This window comes from Dama dama, chromosome 20 (genome assembly GCF_033118175.1).
Source record: "Dama dama isolate Ldn47 chromosome 20, ASM3311817v1, whole genome shotgun sequence".
NCBI classification, from domain to species: domain Eukaryota; kingdom Metazoa; phylum Chordata; class Mammalia; order Artiodactyla; family Cervidae; genus Dama; species Dama dama.
The window spans coordinates 106,610,377-106,636,995 of NC_083700.1; the positions used below are offsets into that span (position 1 = coordinate 106,610,377).

At 41.3% G+C, this 26,619-nt stretch overlaps 1 protein-coding gene across 1 annotated transcript; it reads left to right on the forward strand.

The window, feature by feature from the left end:
- The first annotated feature begins 460 nt into the window (after positions 1-460).
- Positions 461-25,922, forward strand: CLSPN (claspin). Its single transcript, XM_061122416.1, has 25 exons — positions 461-603; positions 3,389-3,497; positions 4,036-4,484; positions 5,085-5,246; positions 6,448-6,525; positions 6,860-6,932; positions 7,561-7,669; positions 7,848-8,425; positions 12,909-13,100; positions 14,580-14,827; positions 15,773-15,951; positions 16,061-16,125; positions 16,839-17,038; positions 17,364-17,518; positions 18,316-18,542; positions 19,118-19,229; positions 20,212-20,287; positions 20,510-20,613; positions 22,708-22,872; positions 22,980-23,101; positions 23,350-23,477; positions 23,812-23,917; positions 24,693-24,775; positions 25,035-25,196; positions 25,533-25,922. Exons 1-25 carry the CDS (start codon positions 580-582, stop codon positions 25,641-25,643), a joined length of 4,017 nt encoding a protein of 1,338 aa, XP_060978399.1. The 5' UTR covers positions 461-579; the 3' UTR covers positions 25,644-25,922.
- The last annotated feature ends 697 nt before the right edge of the window (positions 25,923-26,619 follow it).

Below are 26,619 nucleotides of genomic sequence, written 5' to 3' on the forward strand. Positions count from 1 at the left end.
TTTCTGATGTCCAGTGTCGTGAGTGCCAAGTACAAGAACGAGCAGGTAGGATTCAGCTGCTCCAAGAAAGGAAGTCCTGGAGGAAATCGCCACCGAGGACGACCTCAGGTGCCTAGGTATCTGCTTCCGGCTCACTTCCTGTCTGGAGGGCTCATTCCTCAAATTGCGGTTGATGGGAACTGTCCCCCTACGATAAAGGTCAAAGGTCAAAGACCACCCCTAGCACGGTATCCTCTTGCAAGGCCAGAGGGTCTGGCCGCAAGTGAGGCAGGACACCTCCAGCCTCCCCCAGCCTGAATTGACAAGAAGAGCCGCAACCCGCCAACCTCACCCAAACTATATTCAAGGGGCTGGCCGAAGGCGTTCCGTGATTGGTAGGACAGCCTGGGGGCGTGGTCTCACGCAGAAAGCCTCCTCCGGATTGGTGCAAATCATCGAGGGCGAGGCCTCCACTCCGGCTGGGCGCGAAAGCTCGAACGCCGCTGCCTGGCTGGAGACGGCGGGAGCGGCTGCGTCCTGACGGGTAAGGGAACTGGGGACCTGTTTCATCTCGAGCGGCGCGCTGAGGAGGTCGGGGTCATGACGGGTGAAGTAGTTTCCGAGGTGAGTTCGTGCCCTTGCCTCCATTCGTAGCTGCGGGGGCCCGGCGCCGAGGGGTGTGGGGGAGCAGGGGTCGAGCCGCCCGATCCGGTCGGGGAGGCGGGAGGACTACAGTTCCCGGCGCACACCGCGGCGCCTCGGCTTCTCTACCCGCGCGGAGATAAATCCGCGGGCTCCGCGCGCTGGGGACCCAGCGGACCTCCCCGGCTCTGGGTCTCTCTCGCCTCAGTCTCTCGGCTGGGTTGTACCCGGTTTTTGCGTCGCGCTCAGCCGGCCGCCAGCCCCAGCTCAGCCTGCTCCGCCCGCCCCTTTGGCGCGTTTCCGGCGGCGGGAGCCCTTCCTCCAACAGCGCCCTCCAAAGAGGAAGGACCCAGCCGAACCGGACCGCTAGGGTGCTGTGTGCTGTGCATGCTTAGTCGCTCAGTCGTGTCCGACTCTGCGACCCCATGGACCGTAACCCGCCAAGCTCCTCTGTCGGGGTAGCATAAGGACAGGGAAAGTGAAGTCGCTCAGTCGTGTCCAACTCTTTGCGACCCCATGGACTGTAGCCCACCAGACTCCTCCGTCCATGGGATTTTCCAGGCAAGATAACTGGAATGGGTTGCCATTTCCTTCTCCAGGAGATCTTCCCGACCCAGGGATTGAATGAACCCGGGTTTCCCGCATTGTAGGCAGACGCTTCACAGTCTGAGCCACTAGGGAAGGTCGGGAAAGCATAATTCTCTGTAAATGGACGGCGGGAGTCTTAGGGAGTTCCAAACTGGGTCTGGAAGAGGCCTCTGAAGTCATCGCCCTGGGTCCCGAGAAGGGAAGGTACCTTCTTGAAAGCCTTCTTGAAAGCCTCTTGAAAAGCCTCTTGAAAGCCTTCCGAGCGGTGACTGGCTGATCGTTCTCGGAACTGGCATAGAAGCATCTTTCCAAATCTGTGTTCTTTTTTGGAGCTGGGGCTGGAGTGAGACAGTCTGGGGCAAAATTTAACGGGGCGCTAAAATACTCAGTAATCAAAATAAGTTTTTAAACGTTTTTTATTGAAGTATAGTTGAATTACCATGTTGTGTTAATTACTACAGTACAGCAGAGTGACTCAGTTACACTTACATACACGTTCTTTTTCATATCCTTTCCCACTATGGTTTATCACAGGATATTAAACAGAGTTCCCTGTGGTATACAGTAGGACTTTGTTGTTCAAGATAATATTTTATGCAGTGTTTTAAAATAAAAATTAATGCAAACACATTCCATAATTTGTTTTTGAACAAGATATCAAACTGAAATGAAGGCACAATCCAACCCTGTATCTGCACTACACAGTCTTACTCACCTCACTCTCAGCCTGGCCCAGGTTCCAAAAAAACTTTACAAAAGCATGCAGCTGACCTCATGGGCCATAATTTACCCATTGATTTTTTTAATTTAATTTTGCACAAAAATCCTTTTGATTACTGAGTGTTTTGAGACCTCCTAACCTCACTGTGTTCCTGGCCCTGATTATTGCTGGTTCTGCTCCAAATTGCCCAGAATAGAGTGATTAGGCATCACCTTGTAGTGAGCCTTGTGGTTACCTAAACTCAGTTTCCATATCCACAAGTAGTATTACTGCTTTGAGTTGTTGGGAGAATCAACAGCATACATCATGATCCTCAATGATTCCTCTGTTTGTGTTATTTATTTTTTTTTTAAATTTATTATTTTTTTATTATGTTTTAAATTTTATATTATTTTAATATTTGCACTAAACATTCAAATCAACTTAATAGTTGTCTCAGAAACTGTTTGAGTGTGGTCTTGTGCCCCATTACATTACAGATGTATTTTCCCCCTTCTTAATAAGTTGATTCAGAGTCCTGGGAACACCAAGGTTGTGGGGGAACTGGCATCTAGGGTTAGCTTGATCACTAACTAGTCAAGTCATCCAACTAACTCCCTTCTCCTTAGATTTTTCACTTGTGACTTAAAAAATTGGAGGGGGTAGTTGGGGGCTGAATTTCAGACATAAACAAACATAGAAAAGCTGTTATAATGAACCCATCACCGAACTTCTGCAGTTACCAAGTCGTGCCAATCTTGTTTCATTTACACCCCCATATACTTCCCCCCCTTACTGGATTATTTGACAGCAAATTTCCACACATACGTCATCCACAAATATGTCATCATACATCTCTAAAAGGTAAGTGCATTCCAAAAAAAGATAACTATAATATTATTACCATACCTAAAAAATTTAGAATTATTGCTTAATATTAAATGATCAGAGTTCAGATTTCTTTGACTCTTACACATACTTTCAGTTTGTTTGAATTAGCATTAAGACAAAGCCTGCATATTGCAGGTGTTGCTGTATCTTTGTATGTATGTGTAAATATCTTAACTCTTTTTGTAAGTCCCCCTCCCTCTTTTTATTCTTGCAATTTATTGTTAAAGAAACGACATAGTTTGTCCTGTAGAGCTTCCCGTATCTGGATTGCCTCTGTGTGATGATACTTAACAGGTCATGTGGATACACTGAGAAATAGTTCACACAGAAAAGCACAATAATGCTTGATTCTTATTTACCATAACTCAAAATAAAGTGTTGCCTCTGCAGTATCCTTCAACGATGAACAATGCATTTTAGTTTGTTTTTTCTAGCCAGTAATTTTTAATGTCATCCTTTTGTTAAACCATTGTATTGGTTTTTTCCCCTTATTTCAGTCTGATGATCCCATGATGATTTATGTATCTTTATGTACTTAGAGTGTTCTGTCACTTGCTGGTTAATACAAAGTATATTCTCATTTTCTAGGTTCACCTAGAAATCAATGATTCAAAACTCATTTCACAAGAGGAAACAGACAGTCCTTCAGACAGTGGACAAGGCAGCTGTGAAACAATTGGGCCCTTGAGTGAACAAGGTTTGTAACAGTCAGTACTTTTATTACTTTTATTTTTAGGAATAGAATGTGGGAGTGTGGGTTGTAAGTGGACTGGATTAATTAAATTGTTCTCTTGATTTTTAAAATTATTAATGCCTCACCTTGTTGTTTGTTCTGTTTATTATAAAAGCAAAATAATAGTGCATGTACTGTTTTGAACGTAACCACTTCTATTATATTATTGAATGTATAAAGTATCTAAAAGCTAGCACATTGCCTGGTTAAATGCATTCATTCTGTAATAAAAGGATTTTTAACACCTGCCAGAAGGATCAGAACAGCTTTACACCTTGTAAATATATATAATTACATTTCTCAGTAAGAGATATTTTTCCAGGGAAAATGTTTTTCAAAATGTATTTTTAGATTTGCTTTGCTACAATTAGTTCTTAGTTACATAATTTCACAAGGTGATATATCACTTGGATAATTGGATATGTTTTTGAGGAGTGGTGGGACTAGGAGGAAGGCCAAATGACAGTAGACCTCTAAAAAAAGAAAACTGTGTTTCCTCCAGATTCAGATGAAGAGATATTTGTGAGCAGGAAATTGAAAAGCAGGAAGGTACTACAAGAGAGTGATTCTGAAAGAGAAGACCCAGATGTGTCTCCAGAGGAAACTGCCTATGACGATGCTGAAGAGGAAGATAAAGAGAACCTGTATGCTGGAAAGAAGGGAAAAGTCAGAAGGATTTATAAAACTCTGGCGGACAGTGATGAAAGTGACATTGAGGAGTCTTTATGTCAGGAGAATTCTGAAACCCAAGTGACACCTTGCTTAGAGCTGGGTCTCCAGTCTGAAAACTCTGTGGACTTTACAGTTGACAGAAAGATTTCCAAAAAGCCCATTTGTGGTAGAGAAGGAATTGGAGGAAAAGCAAAAGTAAAATCAAAGCGAAGACTTGAGAAAGAAGAGCGAAAGATGGAAAAAATTAGGCAGCTGAAAAAGAAGGAAACAAAAGATGAGGTACATTTGAAAGAATAATTTGCTGTTTCCAGGGCAGATTAATGTTTTAGAAAAAAAGAGTTGCTTTTAGTTCTTGGAGGTTGTTTCTGCACTCAGAATATAACTTTGAGTTGATTGTTTTGCAATGAGGTATGTAAGTTGTTTGTTGGTCTCATTCTCCATTTTGGATACAAGAGGACATTTCTAAATAAATAGGTTTCTGATTTTCTTTGTGAGCATGCAGAGTTACTCTTTGCTATTTCTGGTCTGATGAAAATTAGCTTCCATAGGAGGAATTTTCATGCATCCATCAATCGGAAGTCTTATTTGCTAACTAGAAGAACTGTCCTCAAATTTTATAAACTAGTTGCTTAATGAACTGTTAATTGACTTTTCAAAAACAAAGGTACTGTTTATTAAGTTAGTTTTGGATGATTGCATCAGATCACAGCATGGATTTCAAAGGATGACAAAGGAACCAGTGATAGTGTTTTAGGATGCCATATATTTGTCTGCTCATGAAGTGTGGACTTTTCTGTCCTGATGCAAATTGCTGTATGATGTAGTAAAATACTGGATTTCAAATGATTGCATCTTGTTTTTTCCTTATGTGTTATCCAGGAAGATGATGTGAAACAGCCATTTAATGACAGTGGCTGTCTACTTGTGGATAAAGACCTTTTTGAAACTGGGTTGGAGGAGGAAAATCACTCTCCGTTAGAAGATGAAGAGTCGTTAGAATCAATAAGGGCGGCTGTGAAAAAGAAAGTGAAGAAGCACAAGGCAAGTGAGAAATGATTGCAGTAAGAGCTGACCCACGGCTTCCAACCTTTGCGTTGTGTTCTGGGTTACTGATGGAACCTCCATTTTTTTTTTGACGGAAGAAAAACTCATGTCAATTGATAGAAATTTTTCAGCTGTTAATTTTGGAACCATGCAGTACAAGTGACAGACATGCTAACTTGTTTGGAAACTAGTATTTTCACTGTCCTGATCAAGTCAAAGCTATATTCTGAGTGCAGAAACACTGGTTAATCTGCCTTGGAAACAGCAAATTCTTCTTTCAAATGTACCTCATTTTTTATTTCCTTTTTTTTCAGCTGCCTACTTTTTTTCATCTTTCGCTCTTCTTTCTCACGTTTTTGCTTTGGCTTTACGTCTGCTTTTCCTCCAGCTCCTTATTTATCACAAACTAGTATTTTTATTACTTTTTGAGGCAAAAAGTAAGGTACTTTATTTTGTCTATTTAGTTTGGCTGCGCCGGGTCTCCATCGCTGTGCCTGCGTTTTCTCTAATTGCGGTGCCCGGGGGCTCCTCCAGCTGCGGTGCTGGGCCCCTCATTGTGCTGGCTTCTCTTGCGGAGCACGGGCTCTAGGCCTGAGGGCTTGGTCGTTGCTGCTGCGGGGTCTGGAGCACAAGCTCAGTAGTCGTGGTGCGTGGGTTAGTTGCTCTGTGGCCCCAGACCAGGGACCAAACCCATGTCACCAGCGTTGGCAGGCGGATTCTTAACACCACACCACCAGGGAAGTCCCATAAGATACTTCATGTTGTATAAGAAACAGGTGCAAAGGGGGAAGAGATGTAAATTTTAGAATTTAATGGCCTCTGGGAAATGAACCTATAGGGTTTTAGGAAGGCTATGAAAGAGAAGCATCAGTCAAAGCATCCTTGTCCTGAGTGTTTGGAAGCATAATTGTTCTTCCTAAGATTATTTTTTAGCTCCCTGGGGGTCATTGTCCCTCCTTAGGGAAATACAGAGGTGTAAGAAATGCGGGCCCAAGCTCCATTGGAGACATCTAATTTATTTTCTAGGCATTATAGTATGTTGTGTATCTTAACATTTTGTGTTTAGTAATTATTGATTTATTATTAATGTAGCATGATGTGATGTTGGAGTGCAAAAAACAATTTTTGCGTAAGCAACATCCTCTTGTGTCGGTTTAATTTTTGTCTCTATCAATCCATTTGCAACCTTCTCTTTTAGAAAAAAGAACTGTCTTTGGAGAGTGGGGTCTATTCATTTGAAGAAGAAACTGAGTTGTCAAAAGGCACCACGAGGAAGGTGAGACAGAGCCCTGGATATTAATAGTTGTCATGCTGAGCTCTTTTGCCAGGAGATTGTGGATTTCTCAGGAATTTTATTGTGTCTGTTGTATTTCTCTGATTCCCAGGATATTGCTTTGTACATAGTAGAGACACAGATATGAATTAGGTTGAATCAGTTCTAAGAGACTTGCAAATAAATGAGCTCTTGAAGTTTATATTGTATCGAGTTTACTAGAGATGACTGTTTCTTCTCTATCCTCTTTTCTTGGGGACAGCAAACTCTTAAAGGATATCTATCTGTCTTTCTTGGCAAAAGTATTAATGTAGTCTCACTTTTTGTTTTCTTTAAGGAAAGAAAGGCAGCCAAATTAAGTAAGGAAGCATTAAAAATGTTGCATAGTGAGACTCAGCGCCTTATTCGAGGTAAAGAAACCTATATGGTAAACACTGAAGTTTAAAATTGATCTTGATGAATGGTCTTGGTTCTAAAGCCTCTGGAACATTAATATAAACTAAGAAAAGTTCTAGAACTAGTAGTGGTAAGAAGGGAATTTTTCATTTTTAAAATTTGTTTAAAACTTTTTAAAAATGTTTTGGCCACGCAGCATATGGGATCTTAGTTCCTCAACCAGGAATCAGACCTGAGTCCCCTGCTTCAGCAGTGCAGAGTTTTAATCACTGGATCACCAGGGAAGTCCCGGGAGGGAGATTTTTAAAGGGTTGTCTATGGTCTGGCTGCATCAGGATCCCTTTTACAAACCAAATTTATAAATTCTTAGGCCCCACAGAAATTCTGACTCAATAGACTTGAAATGGGGTTCAAGAATTTGTATTTTTAAAAAACTTCTTGAATCAGTTGATTTCACAGCTAGTTTTTAAAAGCCACTGGTCTTTATGGAATTTTTTTGTACTTAGATCCTGTTTTATGTTAAAGGCAGGATTGTTCTCTATTTCTGGTGATGGCTTTGGTTGTACTGTTTAATTAACTGAATGTAAAGCAACATTCAGACTATACAGTATATGCATTTGCTTGTTCTGTTCCGTTTTATAGAGTCTGCACTTAATCTTCCATATCACATGCCCGAGAATAAAACCGTTCATGAATTCTTCAAACGTAAACCCCGGCCCACTTGCCAGGGAAACGCCATGGCGCTCCTGAAGTAAGAACCTTCTTTCCTTGTGATTATAATTTTCATAAACATTCAGTTTTGAGGCAAACACCTGGGAGTAGAGAGTTCAGATTCCTCGCTCCCTTAAAACTAACCAATTCATTATGTGCAAAGGGTTGGGAATGTTTTTCATTTAGGAGAATGTTCAACTCCAGCTTGTTTTCTCTAGGTCCACTAAGTATCAGGCAAGCCATCACGAAGAAACCATAGATACTGAAAATACAACTGCGGTGAGTGGTGACCACAGCAAAGACTCTGCGCAGACAACAGGTGCGGGATGTGAAATGGAAATTAACGCACTCCCTGCGGTTTCAAAGGAACCCCAGATCACTACTGAATCCCATGAGCCTTGCGGTAAAGATTTGACAGGAAGTGAGGAGCTAGAAATTCCCGAGAAACAGGAGCAAAGTGATGCTAGACCTTCACCTGGGGACATCTCGGTGGCACAGCAAGAATGCGGCGTCCTGGGGAACAAGGACAGTGAGGACTGTCAGACTGAAGGGCTTGTGGCACCTGAACCTCATGGCCTAGAGGAAGAAAAAGGCCTGAGAAAAACAGAAGAAGCTGATGAGAAAGCGGAAGAGCCCAGCCAGCAAAATGAATCAACAGCAGCGGTGCCACCTGAAAAAGCGAGGCGGTTCACTGTGGATAGACTTAAGCAACTGGGAGTAGATGTTTTCGGTAAACCTCGGCTGGGTGCTGACAGAGATTCCTTTGTGATACTTGAAGAACCTGAAACCAACAGAGGTAATTCTTTGAATTGTGGGGAGCTTCTCTAGAGTGATTTGTTCTGGCAGCTTCTATTATTTGCCACTGTGGAGGACAGGGAACACAGGAGAGACACATAACCACACATGGTCTTAATACTGATGTACCAGATATGGATAAAAATCATTAGGCACATTTGGCAAGGTATCAGAACATTCTGAACCTTGTTTAAAAGGGAAACCTGTTGATAGTTAATGTACAAAGGAGGGTACATTGCTGTTGTTTTGTGGTATGACATTGATAAAAGCATTATTCAATTCAGTTTTTCACAGAAACATCAGCAAATTGCCTGCAAAACTGAATTTCTTTTCTTTCTTTTTTTTTTTCACTCATTCAACAAATATTAAACTACTCACTTCATGCAACATGCTGTAAGGCATACTTGAGAAATCTGACATTTATCCTACACTTGGACACGACTGAACGACTTAACTAACTAAGCTGCTTAGAGTCTAGCAGGGGAGATAAGAAGTAGGCAAATAGCTGTAATACAGGAAAGTGGCATCTTCTATCAGGAACATGTGTCACTGATAATTGGAAAATATTAACATGGGAAAAAAGGTATTCTTTGCTGAAAGAAATATTTAGAATAAAGCATGGGAGTTCAGAGAAGGGATGTTTCTTACAATAGGTGGTTAAAGGAAGGCTTGAAGAATAATCAGATGTAATTACTTGTTCACTTTCTTCCTCGTTATACTTCAGTGAGGATCTTCTGGCTTGTTCCTCCTCTATCCCCTGTGCTTCCATAGGCGATGGCACGTTAGGCAGCCATGTTTACTGAATGAATTAAGGAGTGAATGAAGGATTCTTCAAGAGAGAGCCCAGGGGACTTTCCTGGAGGTCCAGTGGTTAAGACTCCACACTTCCACCGCAGGGGGCACAGGTTCTGTTCCTAGTCAGGGAACTAAAATCCGGTATGCTGCATGGTGTGACCAAAAAATAAAAAAAGAGAACTCAGGTATTCCCCACTTGGGGTAGATTTCCTGATTTGTAGCTAAAATTGGGTTTCTCTCCTCTACTTTGAGGCAGTGTCATATGATAATTAAGAGCTCAGGCATGGTAGCAAGATCGGAATTTGAATCTGGATGACATTACTCACTGTTTAAACTTAAGTATGCTATTTGACCTCTCCAAGGCAACTTTAAAAAAAAAATGAAATAACACTTTTGGTTCACAGTGCAGCACTATAGTGAAGATATGTTAATAACACATACAGATGGAAAGCATAAAGAAACACTCAAATGGTAGCTGTTCTTTTTATTATTAGTGAAATTATTTACATCGAGATGCTGCTTCATTAAGTAGCATATGGCTGGCAGGTGCTAGGTCAGCCACAGTACCAGTTAAGTCATTGTTGATTGAGTGGGTGGACTCTGTGGAAATGGAGAGGACGTTCTTGGGAGGGACAGAAAGAGTTCTGTGTGGTACATACTGGGAGGATGTGTAAGTCCGTTTGACCAGAGCAGGTGGTGGGGTGGAAGAGCTGTGTAACAGACCTAGCCTAGCTCCATTAGCAAAGAAGCGTGGGAATAAGCTGGTGCCCAGAACAGGGAGAGAAAGTTTTGTTGTGTGGGACTAGAAGTTACCTAAATAGCCTCAGACTAACAGGTGAGGAAGAAACTTTTTTTGAGTACTTATACTAGACACTATGAAATCTTGTTATATGGGAATAGAAGTTTTCTTTATCATCTCCGACTGAGAAACAGGAAAGGGAAGAAACCTCCTTTTTGCATACCTAATGTATTAGATACTGATAGTTTTCTTTTTTCTTTTTTTTTTTTTTTTGTAGTTATCTTTCTTAATTCTCATAACCCCAAGTATTATTTTATAAATGAAGAAAATGATGTTTGGAGAAGTTGGGTAATTTTTCCAACATTGCAATTGGCTTATACAGGGAGCTAGCACAATGCCTGGCTCATAATAGGCACTTATTTTTAACTCAGGGTATGTTTTCCTTCAGAACTAATATTTGACATGAATGTCAGGTTTCCAGATCACTCTGTTTCTTGATATATATGAAGTTAGGGTCAGCGTTCATTCATTTATGCAGTAAACTTTGATTTAGCATGGTGTTGCTTGTAAGATGTAGTCCCTGTTCTCAAGGAATTTAAAATCTAGTAGGAGTCACAGGCAGGAAAATTGGATATTAAGTGCTGTGCGTACTTTGAGCCTAGAGAAAGAGTTCCTCACCTGGAGTCAGGGAAGCTTCTAGAAGGAGTTGATACCTGAGCTGAGTCCTGAAGCTTCAGTAGGAGGTACAAGGCAGAGAGGTGAGGGAAGGCTTTCTTGGTGAAGGGGACAGACCTGCAGAAGACGCAGAGACAAGAGGAAACTGAGGATGCTCTGGTTAGCTGAGGTGAAGATTGTAAGGTGGTTGGTGCAGAGGCCAGAGGATGCAGGGCTTTTAGGTGGAGACATGAGCTGGAGTGGAGATGTTTCACTTAAAGAGGAGATGAACGCTGGGACAAGACTGAAGGAGGGAGAGAAGCTTGAATAGAGGTTCTGTGATGAGGAGGGTGGTGATTGAGTTACGTAGTAATGGACAAGGGAAGTGGGTGCTCCATTGGGCTAGGGGATGAAGATTTTTGGGGGTGAGGGGCCTGGCTTTCCCCAGAAGAATGAAAGCTACTCCTGCCTCACTCTTTTTTTAGGTCCTGAGTAATCGTCCTCCCCTTCCATTTCTTTTATTCTCTTGGCACCAATGATGACCTCCCTACTTGTGTTGCCTTCCCACTGCCACTGCCTGTTGTTTCCAGCTTACTGAACTAATAAGAAATGGGATGCAGACTTATAGCTTCTCTCCCCACTCTTTGGTTTGCAGTGTAAACATGCCATCCCTTTGGAGTTGGATTTTTGCAACTAAATAAATGATGTTGTTTTGTCACTAAGTCATGTCTGACTCTTTGTGACCCCATGGACTGTAGCCCACCAGGCTCCTCTGTCCATGGGATTTCCCAGGCAAGAGTCCTGGAGTGGGTTGCCATTTCATTTATCCAGGGGATCTTCCCAACCCAGGGGTTGAACCCACTTCTCCCGCATCTCCTGCATTACAGGTGGATTCTTTTCCACTGCGCCACTTGGGAAGCCCAATAAATAATGTCAGGGACTCAGATTGAGAAAGGTTTCTTTCCAGTTCTTCTCTTTTTCTACTAAGACCCTTTAGGGAAGGAAAAACCACGTCTGGATGCTAACCACAAAACTACCAAAGTATCAGTTGAGTGAATTTTAGAAAAAAGAACCAAACTTGGAGTATCCTGGACATATTATTATGGAAGAGAAGGCATAGCATATGAGAATAGCCAGCATCCCCGAACCCAAAGAAACTGTTCTTCTTTTCCTTTCTTTTCTGTTTATAACTGTCAGCTCTCTTATAACAGATCCCATTATGGTATGACTGGCTTGTTATACAGTGAGTAGGGGATGGTACCAGGTGATAGCTGGCTGAGGGAGAAAGGAAAGAAAGTTCTGAGCAAGAGCGGTGGGGAAGAAGGGAAAGGCCGTATTGCCATTGGACCACTGCACTCATACTGCCTGTGTGTGTTCCCATTTGTATATAAGTTGGCGGGTGGTGAAAGTCGCTCAGTCATGTCTGACTCTTTACAGCCACATGGACTGTAGCCCGCCAGGCTCCTCGGTCCATGGAATTTTCCCGGCAAGAATATTGGAGTGGGTAGCCATTCCCTTCCCCAGGGGATCTTACCAACCCAGGGATCGAACCTAGGGCTCCCACGTTGCAGTCAGATTCTTTACCATCTGAGCCACCAGCGAAACCCAGGGATCACCTCTCATTGGGATTTCCTTTCTCATTGTACTGATTATATTCATTTAAAAGTTTCATGAAGAAACTTCCAGCCCTGCTGCCAAGTTACATCACTAATTGCTTTGATTATTATTTTCTTATTGTTTTTTTTTTTTTTTTTTTGGCCACACCACATGGCTTTAGGATCTTAGTTCCACCCCAGGGATTGAACCTGGGCCCTCAGCAATGAAAACTCAGAGTCTTAACCACTGGATTACCAGGGAATTTCCTCTTTTTCCATTTTTTAAATAGACCTTGCTTGTATTTAGAGAGATTGCTAATAAACAGATGTTCAAAATATGGAATATTTTAAAAAGAGACTGAAATCTGTGACAAATTAAGCCCTTGCATAGTTAAGCAGTATGGTATTTTTCTACCAGCTTAAAGCTTTTTTAAAAAGAATTGCACATATTTAGAAACTTTAGTTGTAAATTTCTACCCTAAAATGAGTTTTAAAGTATATTGAGGAAGAACAGTTGCAGTAGTCCATTAATTTGGGTTAAGTTATATGAATTGGACACAGGTGTTGGTAGCAAAGGAGTTTTTGGTGTCTCTGTGTATTTTTTTTTCCTTACAAGTTTGTTGAACTTAAGAAAACCTAGCTTGTACTTCTTAACTAGAATCTAAAAGGCAAACTGACATACTGGTTGGTGCTTGGTTTAGAACTGGAAGCCTTGAAGCAGCGTTTCTGGAAGCATGCTAATCCAGCAGCCAAACCCAGGGCTGGTCAGAAGGTGATTGTGAACATCATAGTGAAAGATGTGGGCACTGACGGGAAGGAAGAGCTCAAGGCAGATGTGGTGCCCGTGACTTTGGCAGCTGAGAAGCTGGATGGGGCAAGCCACACAAAACCAGGTATTTGAGTTCATGGAGTTGTTTTATTTGTATATTTTTACTGGCCATGAGTGGGGTGGGGTGCCTGACTCTTGTACTGTGACTGGTCTTTATGGCTGCTGAAGACCCTATAGTGAGAAGTTGTAGAATCTTTTTCCTTGGATACTCCGGAGATTAGATATGGCCTCGTTGTATGGGGTGGGTAAGATGACTTTATTTCTTAAAATAGTTTTTGTCTTATTGTTTTAAAAGATACCCATTGTAGAATACAAATGGAATAAACAACAACTTTCTGTAGTAAACAGAATTTCTGGAATAAACAAAAATGTTTTTCTGTCAGAGACATCTTCTGTAACCATGTTGTATGTCCCTTTAAACTTTTTGCATGCATGTACATGTCTGTTTGAAAAACAAAATAATAATGCAGTCATACATCATGCATTCTGCTTTGTAATCTGTATTAGGGACAGGTCTGTTGTTCCCACTCCCACTTTGAATATATGAGCAATTTATCACATATAAAAAAATTGAACACTCAGGAAAAAGTATAAAATGAAAAATTAGGGAGGGGACATATGTATACTTATGGTTGATTCATGTTGATGTTTGACAGAAAACAAAATTCTTTAAAGCAATTATCTTTCAATTAAAAGATAAATTAAAAAAAAATTAGTTTTCCCAGAGGCAGCTTAACGATTTCTTGTGTGTCTTAGGAAAATGCATATGCATGTACTATTGTGTGAGTGTGTGCGAGAGACACTGAATACTTCCTCTCTGCCAGACACTGCTCTAGGTGCTTTACAGTAAATAACATCAGTGTCCTTACTTTATATGTAAGGAAACTGATATACAAAGCATTTAAACAACTTGTTCAAAGTTATATAACTAGTAAGTAAGAGAACTAGTAGTCTAATCCAGACCATCTAACTCAAGAGTTCAGATATACATATTGCTTTTGAGGGTTTTTTTTAACATCACATGATATTCCATTGTACAGGTATAACATGATTTGTTTAACGATATTTCTGTTAAGGGACATCATGTTTGTTTCAGTTTTAGTATTTCACACAATATTGCATCCTAGTATCACATATATGTTAGTAAATCTTGATGCAAAATTCCTTACAGTAGAATCACTGAGTCCTAGACACATTGTCCATCAAAATAAGTTGCACCAATTTTCACTCTGAATGACAGTGTGTAAGAGTTCCTGTTTCTTCCTGCCCCCATTCCTTTTCTTTTCTTTTGCTTTTTTAAATAGTAATTTTATAATCTCTGTAATATCCCAAGGTATAGAACATAATTATGAGAGTTATTGAGTTACACTCAATTCCTAATAGTCCCCATTTGTTAAGATAACAAAAGCCTAAAATACGAAGGTCTCTGATTTTCCTTTTGTGATGTGCCTAGAACACTTCTGGAATTGCCTAAAATGGACACTTGTGTTGTTGTGTGTAGTCGGTCATTGCATCTAAAGCATCTCTTCATACTTTTGTTCAGGGGAAAAGCTTCAGGTGCTGAAAGCTAAACTTCAAGAAGCAATGAAACTCCGAAGGTTGGAGGAGCGTCAAAAACGCCAAGCATTACTCAAGTTAGATAATGAGGATGGATTTGAGGAGGAAGAGGAGGAGGAGGAGGAAGAAGAAATGACAGATGAGTCCGAGGAAGATGGAGAAGAGGAGGGAGAGGAAGCCTTAGAGGAAGAAGAGGAGAAAGAGGAGGAAGAGGAGGAAGAAAGCAATGAGGAGGTTGCTGGCAATTATGTGGTTTTGTTACTAGGTCAGGATGAATAAGGGAAAGAGAAAATCAGATCTAAGCAAGAGGATGATGAGCACGTTCGACTGTAGAAGAGATTTCAGGGTCAGAGATGATGGTAGCTCATGTGTACTAAATCTTAGTGCATTCAGTTCTTTCAGCCCCGTGGAACACCTGCAGTTCACAGTCATGCCCTGGCTTCTGCCTGTTGGTTTACATATTGTACTATAATGCTGATATCGAAATGGCTTTCTATTAAAGACTTTTATCTTTGTTGTTCATTTAGATTTCTCTATTTAGAAAAAAAAAAACAACACTTTTAGCCTTGGCCGGGTTGAGGTCTGGAATAAATTCTCAGGCCAGGAGTTAATTAATTGTTAATTGTCCCAAGTTAATTGTCGAAGAAGGTATTTGTAGATGGGCCTCTTGCCCTTGTTCTAAGGTATTGTTTTCCACCTAGAGAAGACAGGTGATGATAGGATTTTTGGTATTGGGAAAAAGAAAAGTGTCCTTGTTTGAACAGTGGAGTCATTTGAAAGGCTGGTTAATGTTTAACCCTGGGTAAAGGAAGAGGAAAGCCATGGCTGAACTGAGCAGGGTGTCACAGTCTGTGGTTGGAGGCCAGGAGTTGTCCTCCAATCTCAGGCTAATCATGCAGTCTCTCATTGACTCAGTTAAATGATAATCCAGTTAGTTCAGAGTCTTGTAGCAGTTTTGAAAGGGTAAAAGGTAAAGTAACAAAGTATAAAAGAGCTCTAGAAGTGTCTACAACTAATAAATTGTGTTAATGATGATGGTTGGACTGAGCTTCCTTCAGGTTTACCTTTTCAGATTTAAGATGTGACTTGTAACTAAGCAGCCATATTTCAGACTAGTATGTTTGCTTTTAAAATTTTTGACTTGTACTATTTTGTTTTTGGGTGGCGTGATTGGTAAAGACTGCAGAATTCCTTCTCGGTGGTGAAGAGATAGAAACCAAAGATGAGAAAGAAATAGATAAAGAAAACAATGATGATGGCAGTGGTGAAATTGGCAAGTCAGTTGGCCTCTCTGTCCCCAAGCCTCTCTCATCGGATTCTACCTTCCTTCTATTCAAGGACAGCTCTTCCAAGATGGGGTAAGTAATTCTCTCTAAGGAAAGATAAGATTCCCTGGTAAATACCAGGGAATTTGCCCCTCTTGGAAGAAGTAGAAACAGATATTCAATTTACCTACTTATTTTGTAGTTACTCTCCTAGTGAAGAAAAATCAGAAATAGATGAAAACTCAGGCAAAAGACCTAGCAAATTAGGTAAGTAGTGACTCTTATGTAGAACTTGAAACTTGATTTTTCTCTGATCCTCCTGCTTTAACATTTAAGGACTACAATTCCACAAGGTTCTATTTTTCTGAACCTTAGTGAACTTTTCCCAGTCTTACCTGTGAGAGTGATAAGAATTTATCAACTATAATGTTTTTCTTGGGAATTCCCTCACGGTCCAGTGGTTAGGGCTCCATACTTTCACTGTTGAGGGCCCAGGTTCATTTCCTGGTCGGGGAACTAAGATCTCACAAGTTGCATGGTGCAGCCAAGAAACAAACAAAAAATCCCCAATATTTTTCTTTGTCCAGTTTTTGAAATCTTATGTGCAGTTTCTTTACAGTTGACCCTGAGCATTTAATAGGTCATTAGAGAATGTGTTGATTGAGTGAAACATGAAACATTTCTATCATGTAGATCAGAGGAAGATGTATAAGTGATTAGATAATGGAAAGGGTAATCATAGGCATTAGGGAAGGTGAGAGAAAGACAGGAACTTTGAGGTGTCACTTAGGTCAGAGTGATAAACCCTGATTGTATGATGCTATCTTATACCATTACTGATCTTTAATGTAATGTTTTGGAACATGTAACTTGAGAGGTTTACCAGTGGATCTTACCAGACAGTTTCATTCTCAACTCTTTTCCTAAACAAATCTGACTTATTTCTGGGAATCATGCACTTAAAAGTTGTCTTTCTTTAGATGAAGATGATTCATGCTCATTACTGACAAAGGAGAGCAGCCACAATAGCAGCTTTGAGCTGATAGGCTCCACACTTCCATCCTATCAGCCTTATAACAGACAAACAGGCCGTGGGACCAGTCTTTTCCCTACAGCAGGAGGATTCAGATCTCCTTCCCCAGGGCTATTTCGAGCCAGTTTGGTCAGTTCAGCCTCTAAGGTGAGATGGTAATAGTTTTCTAATCTCCTCCCCCTTTTGCTTCCCACATTGCTAAATAAAGTGTGTCCATGCCAAAAACTCCCACCACATTATGTATGTTCAGTTTAAAAAGTCCACCCCCTTTGTGTATTAAAAACAAGCCTCATCCAGGGTTCTTTCTTGAGGATGTTTTTTTTTATGCTTCCCTTGGCTATGCATTGTCCTCCCCAACTGCAATTGCCTGAGAATAGATTAAATTTTACAAATAGCAGCTTCTGTTGTTGTCATGACAGTGAATGACATTTGTAAAATGTTTTGTTTTTGTTTGGTTTTGTTTTGGTGCCAGAGTTCAGGAAAGCTGTCTGAGCCTTCACTTCCCATAGAGGATTCCCAAGATCTGTATAACGCCTCCCCAGAACCTAAGACACTTTTCCTAGGAGCAGGAGACTTCCAGTTCTGCTTAGAAGATGACACTCAGAGCCAACTGTTGGATGCAGATGGGTAGGTAGTTTTATGTTTCTGTGGGTGGGATGGTGCTGGGTACTGCTTAATTTTGTTTAAAAATAAAGCGAGCTTCTGTCACTCCATCTGTGCTTTCTCTTCTGAGAAAGAGAGGTGTGCAGACCATTAGTATTACATTCTACAAGTTTGAACAAAGCCTATCTAGAAAATAAAAAGTAAATAGCCTTGCTAGTGTTCTGATCCTTCAATTTCTACCTTATTAGACCTGCATAACTCTTACAAGGTCATCAAATTGCCCTGTATCCATATCCCTGGGGGCTCAAATGGTAAAGAATCTGCCTGCAATGTGGGAGACCTGGGTTTGATCCCTAGGTCGGGAAGATCCTCTGGAGAAGGAAACGGCAACCCGCTCCAGTATTCTTGCCTGGAGAATTCCATGGACAGAGGAGCCTGATGGGCCCCAGTCCGTGGCGTTGCAAAGAGTTGGACATGACTGAGTGACCAACACTTTCACCTTCATCCCACTATGTTAGGACTTTTGGGTGGCATCGAGAATTGACATCTCTGTGGCACATTACATGGCCATAACACCAGGCCCTACTCTAGCACCATCTGAAGCCCCAAATTAGCCTCTACCCTTTATCTTCTAAATAGCCTTTATTCTTTCATAAACACCCCCCTCCCTCTTAAGGTTATCACAGGCTAAAGTCTGACACTCGTGTCTTCTGGTTCAGAATTCAGCTTCTAACTTTGCTATTGGAAATGAGTTGAGGCTTTTCCCCCACTACCTTTTTCCCCTGGAGCATTATTTCTTACACTCTTCATTGGGCTTGTAGGTTCTTAAATGTTAGAAACCACAGGAATCAGTACCAAGATTTGAAGCCTCGGTTGCCATTGGCCAGTATGGATGAGAATGCCATGGATGCCAACATGGATGAACTGTTGGATTTGTGTACTGGAAAGTTTGCATCTCAGACTGAAAAGCCTCTGCCTGGGAAGAGTGACAAGAAAGAGAACATGGAGGAACTTCTGGATCTTTGTTCAGGAAAATTTACTTCTCAGGGTAATTATCCAACAGAGCAGCAAGTCTCACCCACTCAAATATCTTAAGTCAGTGTCCATGTGAAGAAGTCCTTTAGTCTCAGGTGAAAAGTTCACAGAAAACAGCCTTGGTGGATTCTTGAGCCGAGGCTGAATTCACTGCTTAGCTCCTGACATTAGCGCTCTTACTTTTTTAGGATGGGGAAGTATCACCTTAAGATTGCTTTAACTTTCGCCACATGACTTGTCATTTATGGCCAGAATATGTGCAAAGCTTAGAGCGGTGTCTGCTGCATAGTAAATTTCATATAAATGCTAAGTTATTACTTCCACCTGCGTACCCCTTTCTCCTCCTCACACCCCTGCTAGAATGTAAGCTCTTTGGGATCTGGGATCTTTGCTTTATTCACTGCTGTCTCCCTGGTGCCTGGCACATAGTAAGCACTAAATAAGGATTTGTTGAATGAATGGATGGTGAGCTCTTTTTGGCAAGCTTACCTTAGAACTATGTTGAGCTGGCATGTCTTCAGATGGCTGGGGAAAGAAGATAAAGCTGTCAGTTCTTGGTGACAAATCTTTTTCTTTGTTGTGATATAGATGTCTCTACTCTGGATCCATCAGAGTTAAATAAGCAGGAGAAGGAGAGTAGCCTGGGTGATCCAATGGAAGAAGCACTCGCTCTTTGCTCAGGCTCTTTCCCAACAGACCGGTGAGTCTCGGTGATCTGAGGGAATTTGGCAAGTTCCATCTTCTGATAAAGTACAGGGGTAGCTTCTCTGGACTTAGCAATAAATGGTCATCTTAGGGGCTTTATATCCTGTCTGAGAGTCTTGCAGTGGGTTTGAGCCTCATATTTGCATAGTGAAGAAATTATTCATTATAATACTTTCATTTAGTTGATAGGGAACAGGGTTAAAAAGGCAAGAAAAAGCACATGGACGTTCTCAACATCACTAATAATTAAGGAAATACAAATCAAAACCCCATTTTTTGAATAATTCCTCACTGCCAGCCATTATTCCACTTTTGGGTATATACACAAAAGAACTGAGAACACAGTTTCTTAGTAGATATTTGTACACCCATGTTCATAGCAGCATTATTCATAATAGTCAAAAGGTGGAAGCATCCCAAGTGAATGCATACATAGTGGAATATTACCCTTTAAAAGGGAAGCAGATTCTGATGCATGCTAAGACATGGAGGAACTGTGAGGAGATTATGCTAAGTGAAATGAGCCATTCACAAATATGCAAATACTGTATGATTCCATTTATATGAGGTGCTTAGTGTAGTCAGATTCATAGAGACAGGAAGTAGGAAGGTGGGTGCCAGGGGCTGTGGGGCAGTGAGAATAGGAGGTTGGTATTGAAAGGGTATAGAGTTTTAGCTTTTTAAGAGGAAAAGCATTCTAGAGCTTGGTTGGATAACACTTATTTGTGTTAGTGTTAAATGAATGTACTTAACACTAATGAACTGTACACTTAAAATGGTTAAGATTGTAAAGTTCATGTTGTATGTATTTTATCACAATTTAAAAAAAATATTTTTTTTTGAAAGGCAAGATATCTTATTTCCTGTTTCTTGAAGAGATTGTTGGGGCTGTAAGATATTTTCAGTCCCTAAGTTGGTTGACTCCTTATAGTTGGCTTTCAACAACATGTTTATGGATTTGTTGATTTGCATCTTAGGGAAGAAGAAGGTGAAGAGGAGGAATTTGGAGACTTTCGGCTTGTCCCAAATGATAAGGAGTTTGATAGTGATGAGGTGAGTTTGAAGGGAACAAAGTGATCATAACTGAACTCCATGTATAGCTGCTGGGGATTTTTGTTTGATTTGTAGTTTGAATTCTTGAGAAGTCTGTTTGGCATGTTATCAGAAGCAATTTCCTAGAATGAAATATTTGGGCAGAAGTTTCTGAATCCTGTCTTAGCTGAGGACACATTTTATTCTGTGTAACTTTGCATGTGATACTGTATAATTTTGCAGGATGAACACAGTGATTCTGACAAGGAGGACCTGACACTGGAAGACCATGAAGATGATGATGAGGAAGACCTCCTGCAGCAATCGGAGAAGTCAAAAAGGCAAATGTAGGTGTTACATCCCTTCCTTCCGTTGCAAGAAAGTTCTGACAGTTGAGCTGTACCTTGCCACCACCATTTTACCTACATTTACTGGTTCTATTTTTGCTTTTTGTGGTTAACACAGATTGAATAACATCCATTTACATGATATCTTTTGAGTATTCAAAGATAGTCACATCCTCTTCAAGTGATTTCTGTACTAAACATCCCTAGTTCTTCTGCTTTTTCTCACGTGACGTTGCTTCCAGACTCTTCGCATGTGTGGATTCTCTCTTTATCTTCAGGTGTGGTCTGACTACCGCCCTTTGTGGTGGTGCAGCCACATCCCTTGCTCTGGTTGCCTACTACTTGTAAAGTAACCAACGAGCACAGGAGTGAGTCACTGGAAGGCCTGAGGATCTAGTAGATGATTAAAATTCCATATGTCTTTTTTCCTTTGAATTACCAACATTCCAGGTCTTCCTCATCCTAGTTTCAGGCAAATGACCCCCCATTAATTTTTTAAGTATTTTGTTGTTTTGATTATGAAAGTAAGCCATTTATTTTAGAATATTTAAAAGAATACAGAAAGATATAGATAAGTCATTCATGTCCACCATTCAGAATATTTGTGAAAGTGGTGGTAGTGGTTATTATTGCCTCATAACCTTTGTCAGGCATATATTTTCATATGGTTGAGATCTGTAAAATTTTTTTATATATACAGTTTTGCATCTTGCTTTTTCCCCCACTTTATCTGTAAATATTTTTCTATGATATTGAAAATTGTATAAAAACCGTTTTAGTAGGTATTTCACATTTTATTGTATGTGGATGACTTTTAGATTTCAAATATAGGACATCATATTGATCCTTATTAGATTTATTTTGTTGTGTTTAGCCCATCATTCCATTCTGTTGAGATCAGTTTTGGATTCTAATTTGTCACCTGTCAAATTAACCATCTCATACAGCTTTGGGTCATCTATAGATTTTTTTTCTAAGGCAGTGGTTCTTAAACCTTATTTAACTATAGTGTCCTTTGTTCAAATGAAGTCTTATAAAGAATGGCAGCTAAAAGTTGAGCTGCTCAAAGAGGGTTAGATGGGACGATTGAGGACTTGGTGGCTTTTGGCCCCTGAAGGAATTCCTTAGGAACCCTAGGATTTAGAGGAACTCAGCTTTAAAATAATAATGCAAGTCTTTGATAAAAATCACCTTTCAGAAAGCCATCAAGCTTCTGCCATTCTTGACCATAGATAACAGCAGTTTGAACTCAGGGTGACAGCAGATTTGTTTTCAGTATGACCTGAAGTCAGAAAAACTAACTTGTGGTGGTTTTGATTACCACTAACTGAGCCCGAATATTCACTGGAAGGACTGATGCTAAAGCTGAAGCTCCAATACTTTGGCCACCTGATGTGAGCAGCTGACTTATTGGAAAAGACCATGATGCTGGAAAAGATTGAGGGCAAGAAGAGGAGGGGGTGGCCGAGGATGAGATGGTTGGATGGCATCACTGACTCAGTGGACATGACTCTGAGCAATCCCCCAGAGACAGTAAAGAACAGGGAAGCCTGGTGCACTGCAGTCCATGGGGTCACAAAGAGTTGGACACGACTGAGTGACTAAACAGCAACAAATGAGCCTCATTCATATCTGTACCTTGGGGGTCAAGATTTGGCAGGCTGTAGGAAGACCCCAGTCTGTTACCTTTCCATACCATACTATCCCTAGTCTATCTCCTGAAGCTGGTAAGCTTAAATACAAAACAAAATAGTATGAACCTTCTGGCAGGTATGTCTCAAATATATAGAGGAGATGGAGAGTTTTGGCTTCAGAGTCACCAACCTAGGTTGAATCCAGACTCTGCTGCCTCCCAGCTGCGTGGCCATCAGTAAGTTGTTTACTCTCTGAGTTTCAGTTCCTTCAACTATAAATCAAAGGGAACAATAATAATACCACTTCCTGAGATAATGCATTGGCACAGGCTTTTAAGTATTATAAAAATGTATTATTAATTTTTATGCTTGTTATTAGAGATGGCTGTGTGTTCTGCTTTTTTCATTACTGTGCGTATATTTATTGTTGTATTTTCCAATTTTCAATATTGTTTTCCAGGAGATTGAAGAAGTACCTGGAGGATGAGGCAGAGGTGTCAGGGAGTGACATGGGAAGTGAAGATGAGTATGATGGGGAAGAGCTTGATGAATATGAAGAGGATGTAATTGACGAAGTACTTCCTTCTGATGAGGAACTACAGCGTCAAGTCAAGAAAATACACATGTCAGTATCCCGACAAGCCCTTCTGAGCAGTGGGGTGCATCTTAAGGCAGGCCCTATAACCAGCCAGAGTGGTCCTGGTTTTGAACAACGTATTTCTCCCGTCATAGGAAAACAATGTTAGATGATGATAAACGCCAGCTACGTTTGTACCAAGAAAGGTACCTTGCTGATGGGGACCTGCACAGCGATGGTCCTGGACGAATGAGGAGATTCCGATGGAAAAACATAGGTATCTTGATCATTGCCTTTAGAAGCAAATGGTACAAGGTCCATGTTTGTCCAGTTTAAGCCAGCAAGAGGAGTTCAAAACTATAGCAGACAGCTGTGGAGGACCTGGCCTTGACCTTTATTTTCCATTAGTGGATGGGAAAAGCTTGTGTCAGTATATTGTAAATGAACAGGGTTCACAAGTGTCTGTCAAGACACCGTCTCTTGTGGGGATTGCAGAATGCTAATAGCCTTAACTCTTTGCTTTAGATGATGCTTCCCAGATGGACTTGTTCCACAGAGACTCTGATGATGATCAGATTGAAGAACAGCTTGACGAGACGGAAGCCAGATGGAGAAAGGAGCGAATTGAACGAGAGCAGTGGCTTCGGGACCATGTAGGAAGCCTGCAAGAGATTCGCCTATTCCATCCCTAGTTCTGAGGGTCACCTCAGTCACCCAGCTTGTCATGATAGTTGTCAAAACCTTGGGCAGTGTATTGCTGTCCCTTTTAATCCTTGAATTTTCTTTTGTGCTTTGAAAAGATTACCACAGGCAATTCTATTCATGTTTTTGTCCACAATACTTTTTTTTTTGGTCTGAAGCAACAGAAAGTAGCAAAAAGGAAAACTAATGCTATCCCAAGTACTCTAGCTTCCAGGCTATGCTAATTCTTTGGGTCTTTGGGGGAACCGTGGGCTTCTGTTAATGCTGCCTGATTTTTATTCTCAGGCACAGCAGGGGAAAATTGCAGCTGAAGATGAAGAAGAGATTGGGGAAGACAGTCAGTTTATGATGCTGGCCAAGAAGGTTACAGCCAAAGCTCTGCAGAAGAATGGTGAGCTCTTAGCCCTTCACAGGGGCTGTCCCCCCGGATTGTTCGTGCTGGAGCCTTGGAGGTGACTCCAGCCTTCAGCGACTGTTGCAACTTAGTCACGGACCTGTGTCTAATGCTATCTTAAAGGGGCCCCTCGGATGGGGAGAGACAATATTCTTTCAATCCAATTCTATTGGATAGTAGATATTGTAGTGGAGAGTGTGCATAGCGGGTTCTGCCTTATGTTCTAAGGCAGCTTGTGCGTGTGTGCATGCTAAGTTGCTTTAGTCATGTCTGACTCTTTGTGACCCCATGGACTGTAGTCCACCACGCTCCTCTGTCCATGGGATTCTCCAGGCAAGAATACTGGAGTGGGTTCCCATGCCCTCCTCCGGAGGATCTTCCCAACACAGGGATCAAACCCACATCTCTTACATCTCCTGCATTGGCAGGCAGGTTCTTTACCATTAGCGCCACCTGGGAAGCCCTGTAAGGCAGCTCAGAGGAGTGAATTCTGCCTTCTTCATTTAGTTGCCCAGGATTATATACCTAAGTGTTAGAACTGGAATTTATCTTACCACTGTTGTTTTTTCTTATTACTATTAATTAGACAATAAGTTTAGCTGAATTGTCTGTCTTAACCACTTACTGTACTTTCAAATCATGATTATAAAATAATCAGTGTTCCTGTGGCCTCAGTTTATTAGTTTAGTTAAGGGCCTGTTAGTTTGCTTAGATTTAAAATTAATTCTACCCAGTTTTGCCCAGAGCAAGCCTCTCTGTCTTGTCTTTTCAGTCAGTCACACTGTGGTTATTCAAGAATCAAAGTCTTTATTCAGAAATCCTTTTGAAGCCATCAAACCGGGAAGTGACAACCAGGTTGGTTGGGGACCTTGTTCACCTGAAGTCATGATTTGCAATGTTACAAAGGCCTCAGTCAGGTTAGGGGAATGCTCTGTCATTAGGGGAGGGAGGTAGTTGCGGGAAATGGAAGTAGGTGTCAAAGAAGCCTGCTGTTTCTTTTCTGTTTGAGCAGGGTGGGAATGTGACCCCTCCATACCTGGCAGGCGCAGGGAGGAGCTGGCTTCCCCTTTCTTGGTGCTTGGAATTTGATACCAGATGACTCTTCTTTTCTCAGCTGAAGACAGGCTCACTGCTCAACCAGCCCAAGGCTGTGCTTCAGAAACTGGCTGCCCTCTCTGACCTCAACCCCAGTGCTCCCCGAAATTCAAGAAACTTTATCTTCCATACACTTTCTCCTGTCAAGGCTGAGGCAGCAAAGGAATCATCTAAACCTCGGGTAGGGAATTTGAGAACTGATTTGGTGACTCTCCAAAGCAGATTGAATGAATGAGTGAATTGAATTGAAAATATACATGTATTTCTGGCATCTTTACAGCATAAAGATTTATGCTGTAGTGTTAATCTTGCATACCCAATAAGGTACGAGGGGATTGCTACCCCCTAGTAAGTATAATCAGCTGTGAGACTTGCCTGGAAATTTTCAACTTCTTTTTTCCTAATTATCCGTGATTGAACTGTGAGCTGCTTAAGAGCTAACTGAAGCTAAGTGTGAGTGAACCACAGCTTGTATGAAGGTCTTGAGTTGATTCTTGTCTCTTTCTCTGCTGTGTAGGTACGGAGAAGGGGTCCGTCTTTAATGACATCCACTTCACCTAAGCGCCTCAAAACAGATGATAGTACTTCAGAATCGAAGCAAAGCATCTTCCGTTACTTGGAAAGCTAACACTACGAGGGCGCCAGCACCTCTCTTGGGACTCCACTGAGAAGTATCTGGCACTGAAGGCTGGAATTGCTGCTCACGTGGATGATCCCCACTTCCTTCACAATCAGTGCATTAAGATTGAGAACAGAGATTCCAGTTCTTTCCACCGTGTGGCTCTGGACATCTCTTTCCTAGTATTACTTCCTGGGTTGGCCACTAACAATTCTGTAGTGTTTACAACAGCCACTTATGGGATACCTGGGTGTCCTCCATTAAATATTTGACATTTTACCCTAGCAACTTCCTGGATTGATTCCTTTTGGTGAAAGGGGTAGTTGGAGGAAGAAAAAAATGTGACAGGACAGAAAATTACAGAAAGCAGTGAATATTGAAACTGAGATGATGCCTTCACACCCCTACAATGTGCAGGATGGTGACCAGGACTCAGTGAAAGAGAGACTTCTTAGAGGACCTAAGAATCAACAGATGGGCTATTTTATAAGTCCCGCCCCTTCCATTTTCCTTCTTGGCTCTTTCCAAGGCAGTCTCAAATTTCCAGTTAACCTTTGCTTCCTTTATAATAAGAACTCAAATAAGGACTGGTACCCAAGTCAGAATGAGCAGATTTTCTGGAGCATGAGGATGAAGATAGAAGGTTACACCCAGTGGCCATCCACATTAGATATTCTGTGGAGCAGAGACCTCTCTTCTAGGACCTAAATTTTCAATTTGAAACACTGTTGCTCAAGGACCTTCCTTCTCATTCTGACCGAAGAATTATATGTAAAATCATTATTTATTGCATTCAACTGGGTTGAGTACATTGCCCTGACCAGTCAGGGGACAATTTAATAACTTCATTACTTATTTTGAGAGAAGACCATCATGGAGTTTCATCAAAATGTTGTTCAGAGGATTGCCACCAGTCCCAGTTTTCTCCGAACCACCATGAGGCTCTCAGAATTTTAAACAGATATTTTTCCCCCCTCGGAACCAA

Excerpts from the sequence above, each read along its gene's own strand:
- CLSPN (XM_061122416.1), top strand. The coding sequence starts at position 580 with ATGACGGGTGAAGTAGTTTCCGAG. Across the intron at positions 604-3,388 it reads CGGGTGAAGTAGTTTCCGAG|GTTCACCTAGAAATCAATGA; the intron begins GTGAGTTCGTGC and ends CTCATTTTCTAG. Across the intron at positions 17,039-17,363 it reads TGGTCAGTTCAGCCTCTAAG|AGTTCAGGAAAGCTGTCTGA; the intron begins GTGAGATGGTAA and ends TTTTGGTGCCAG.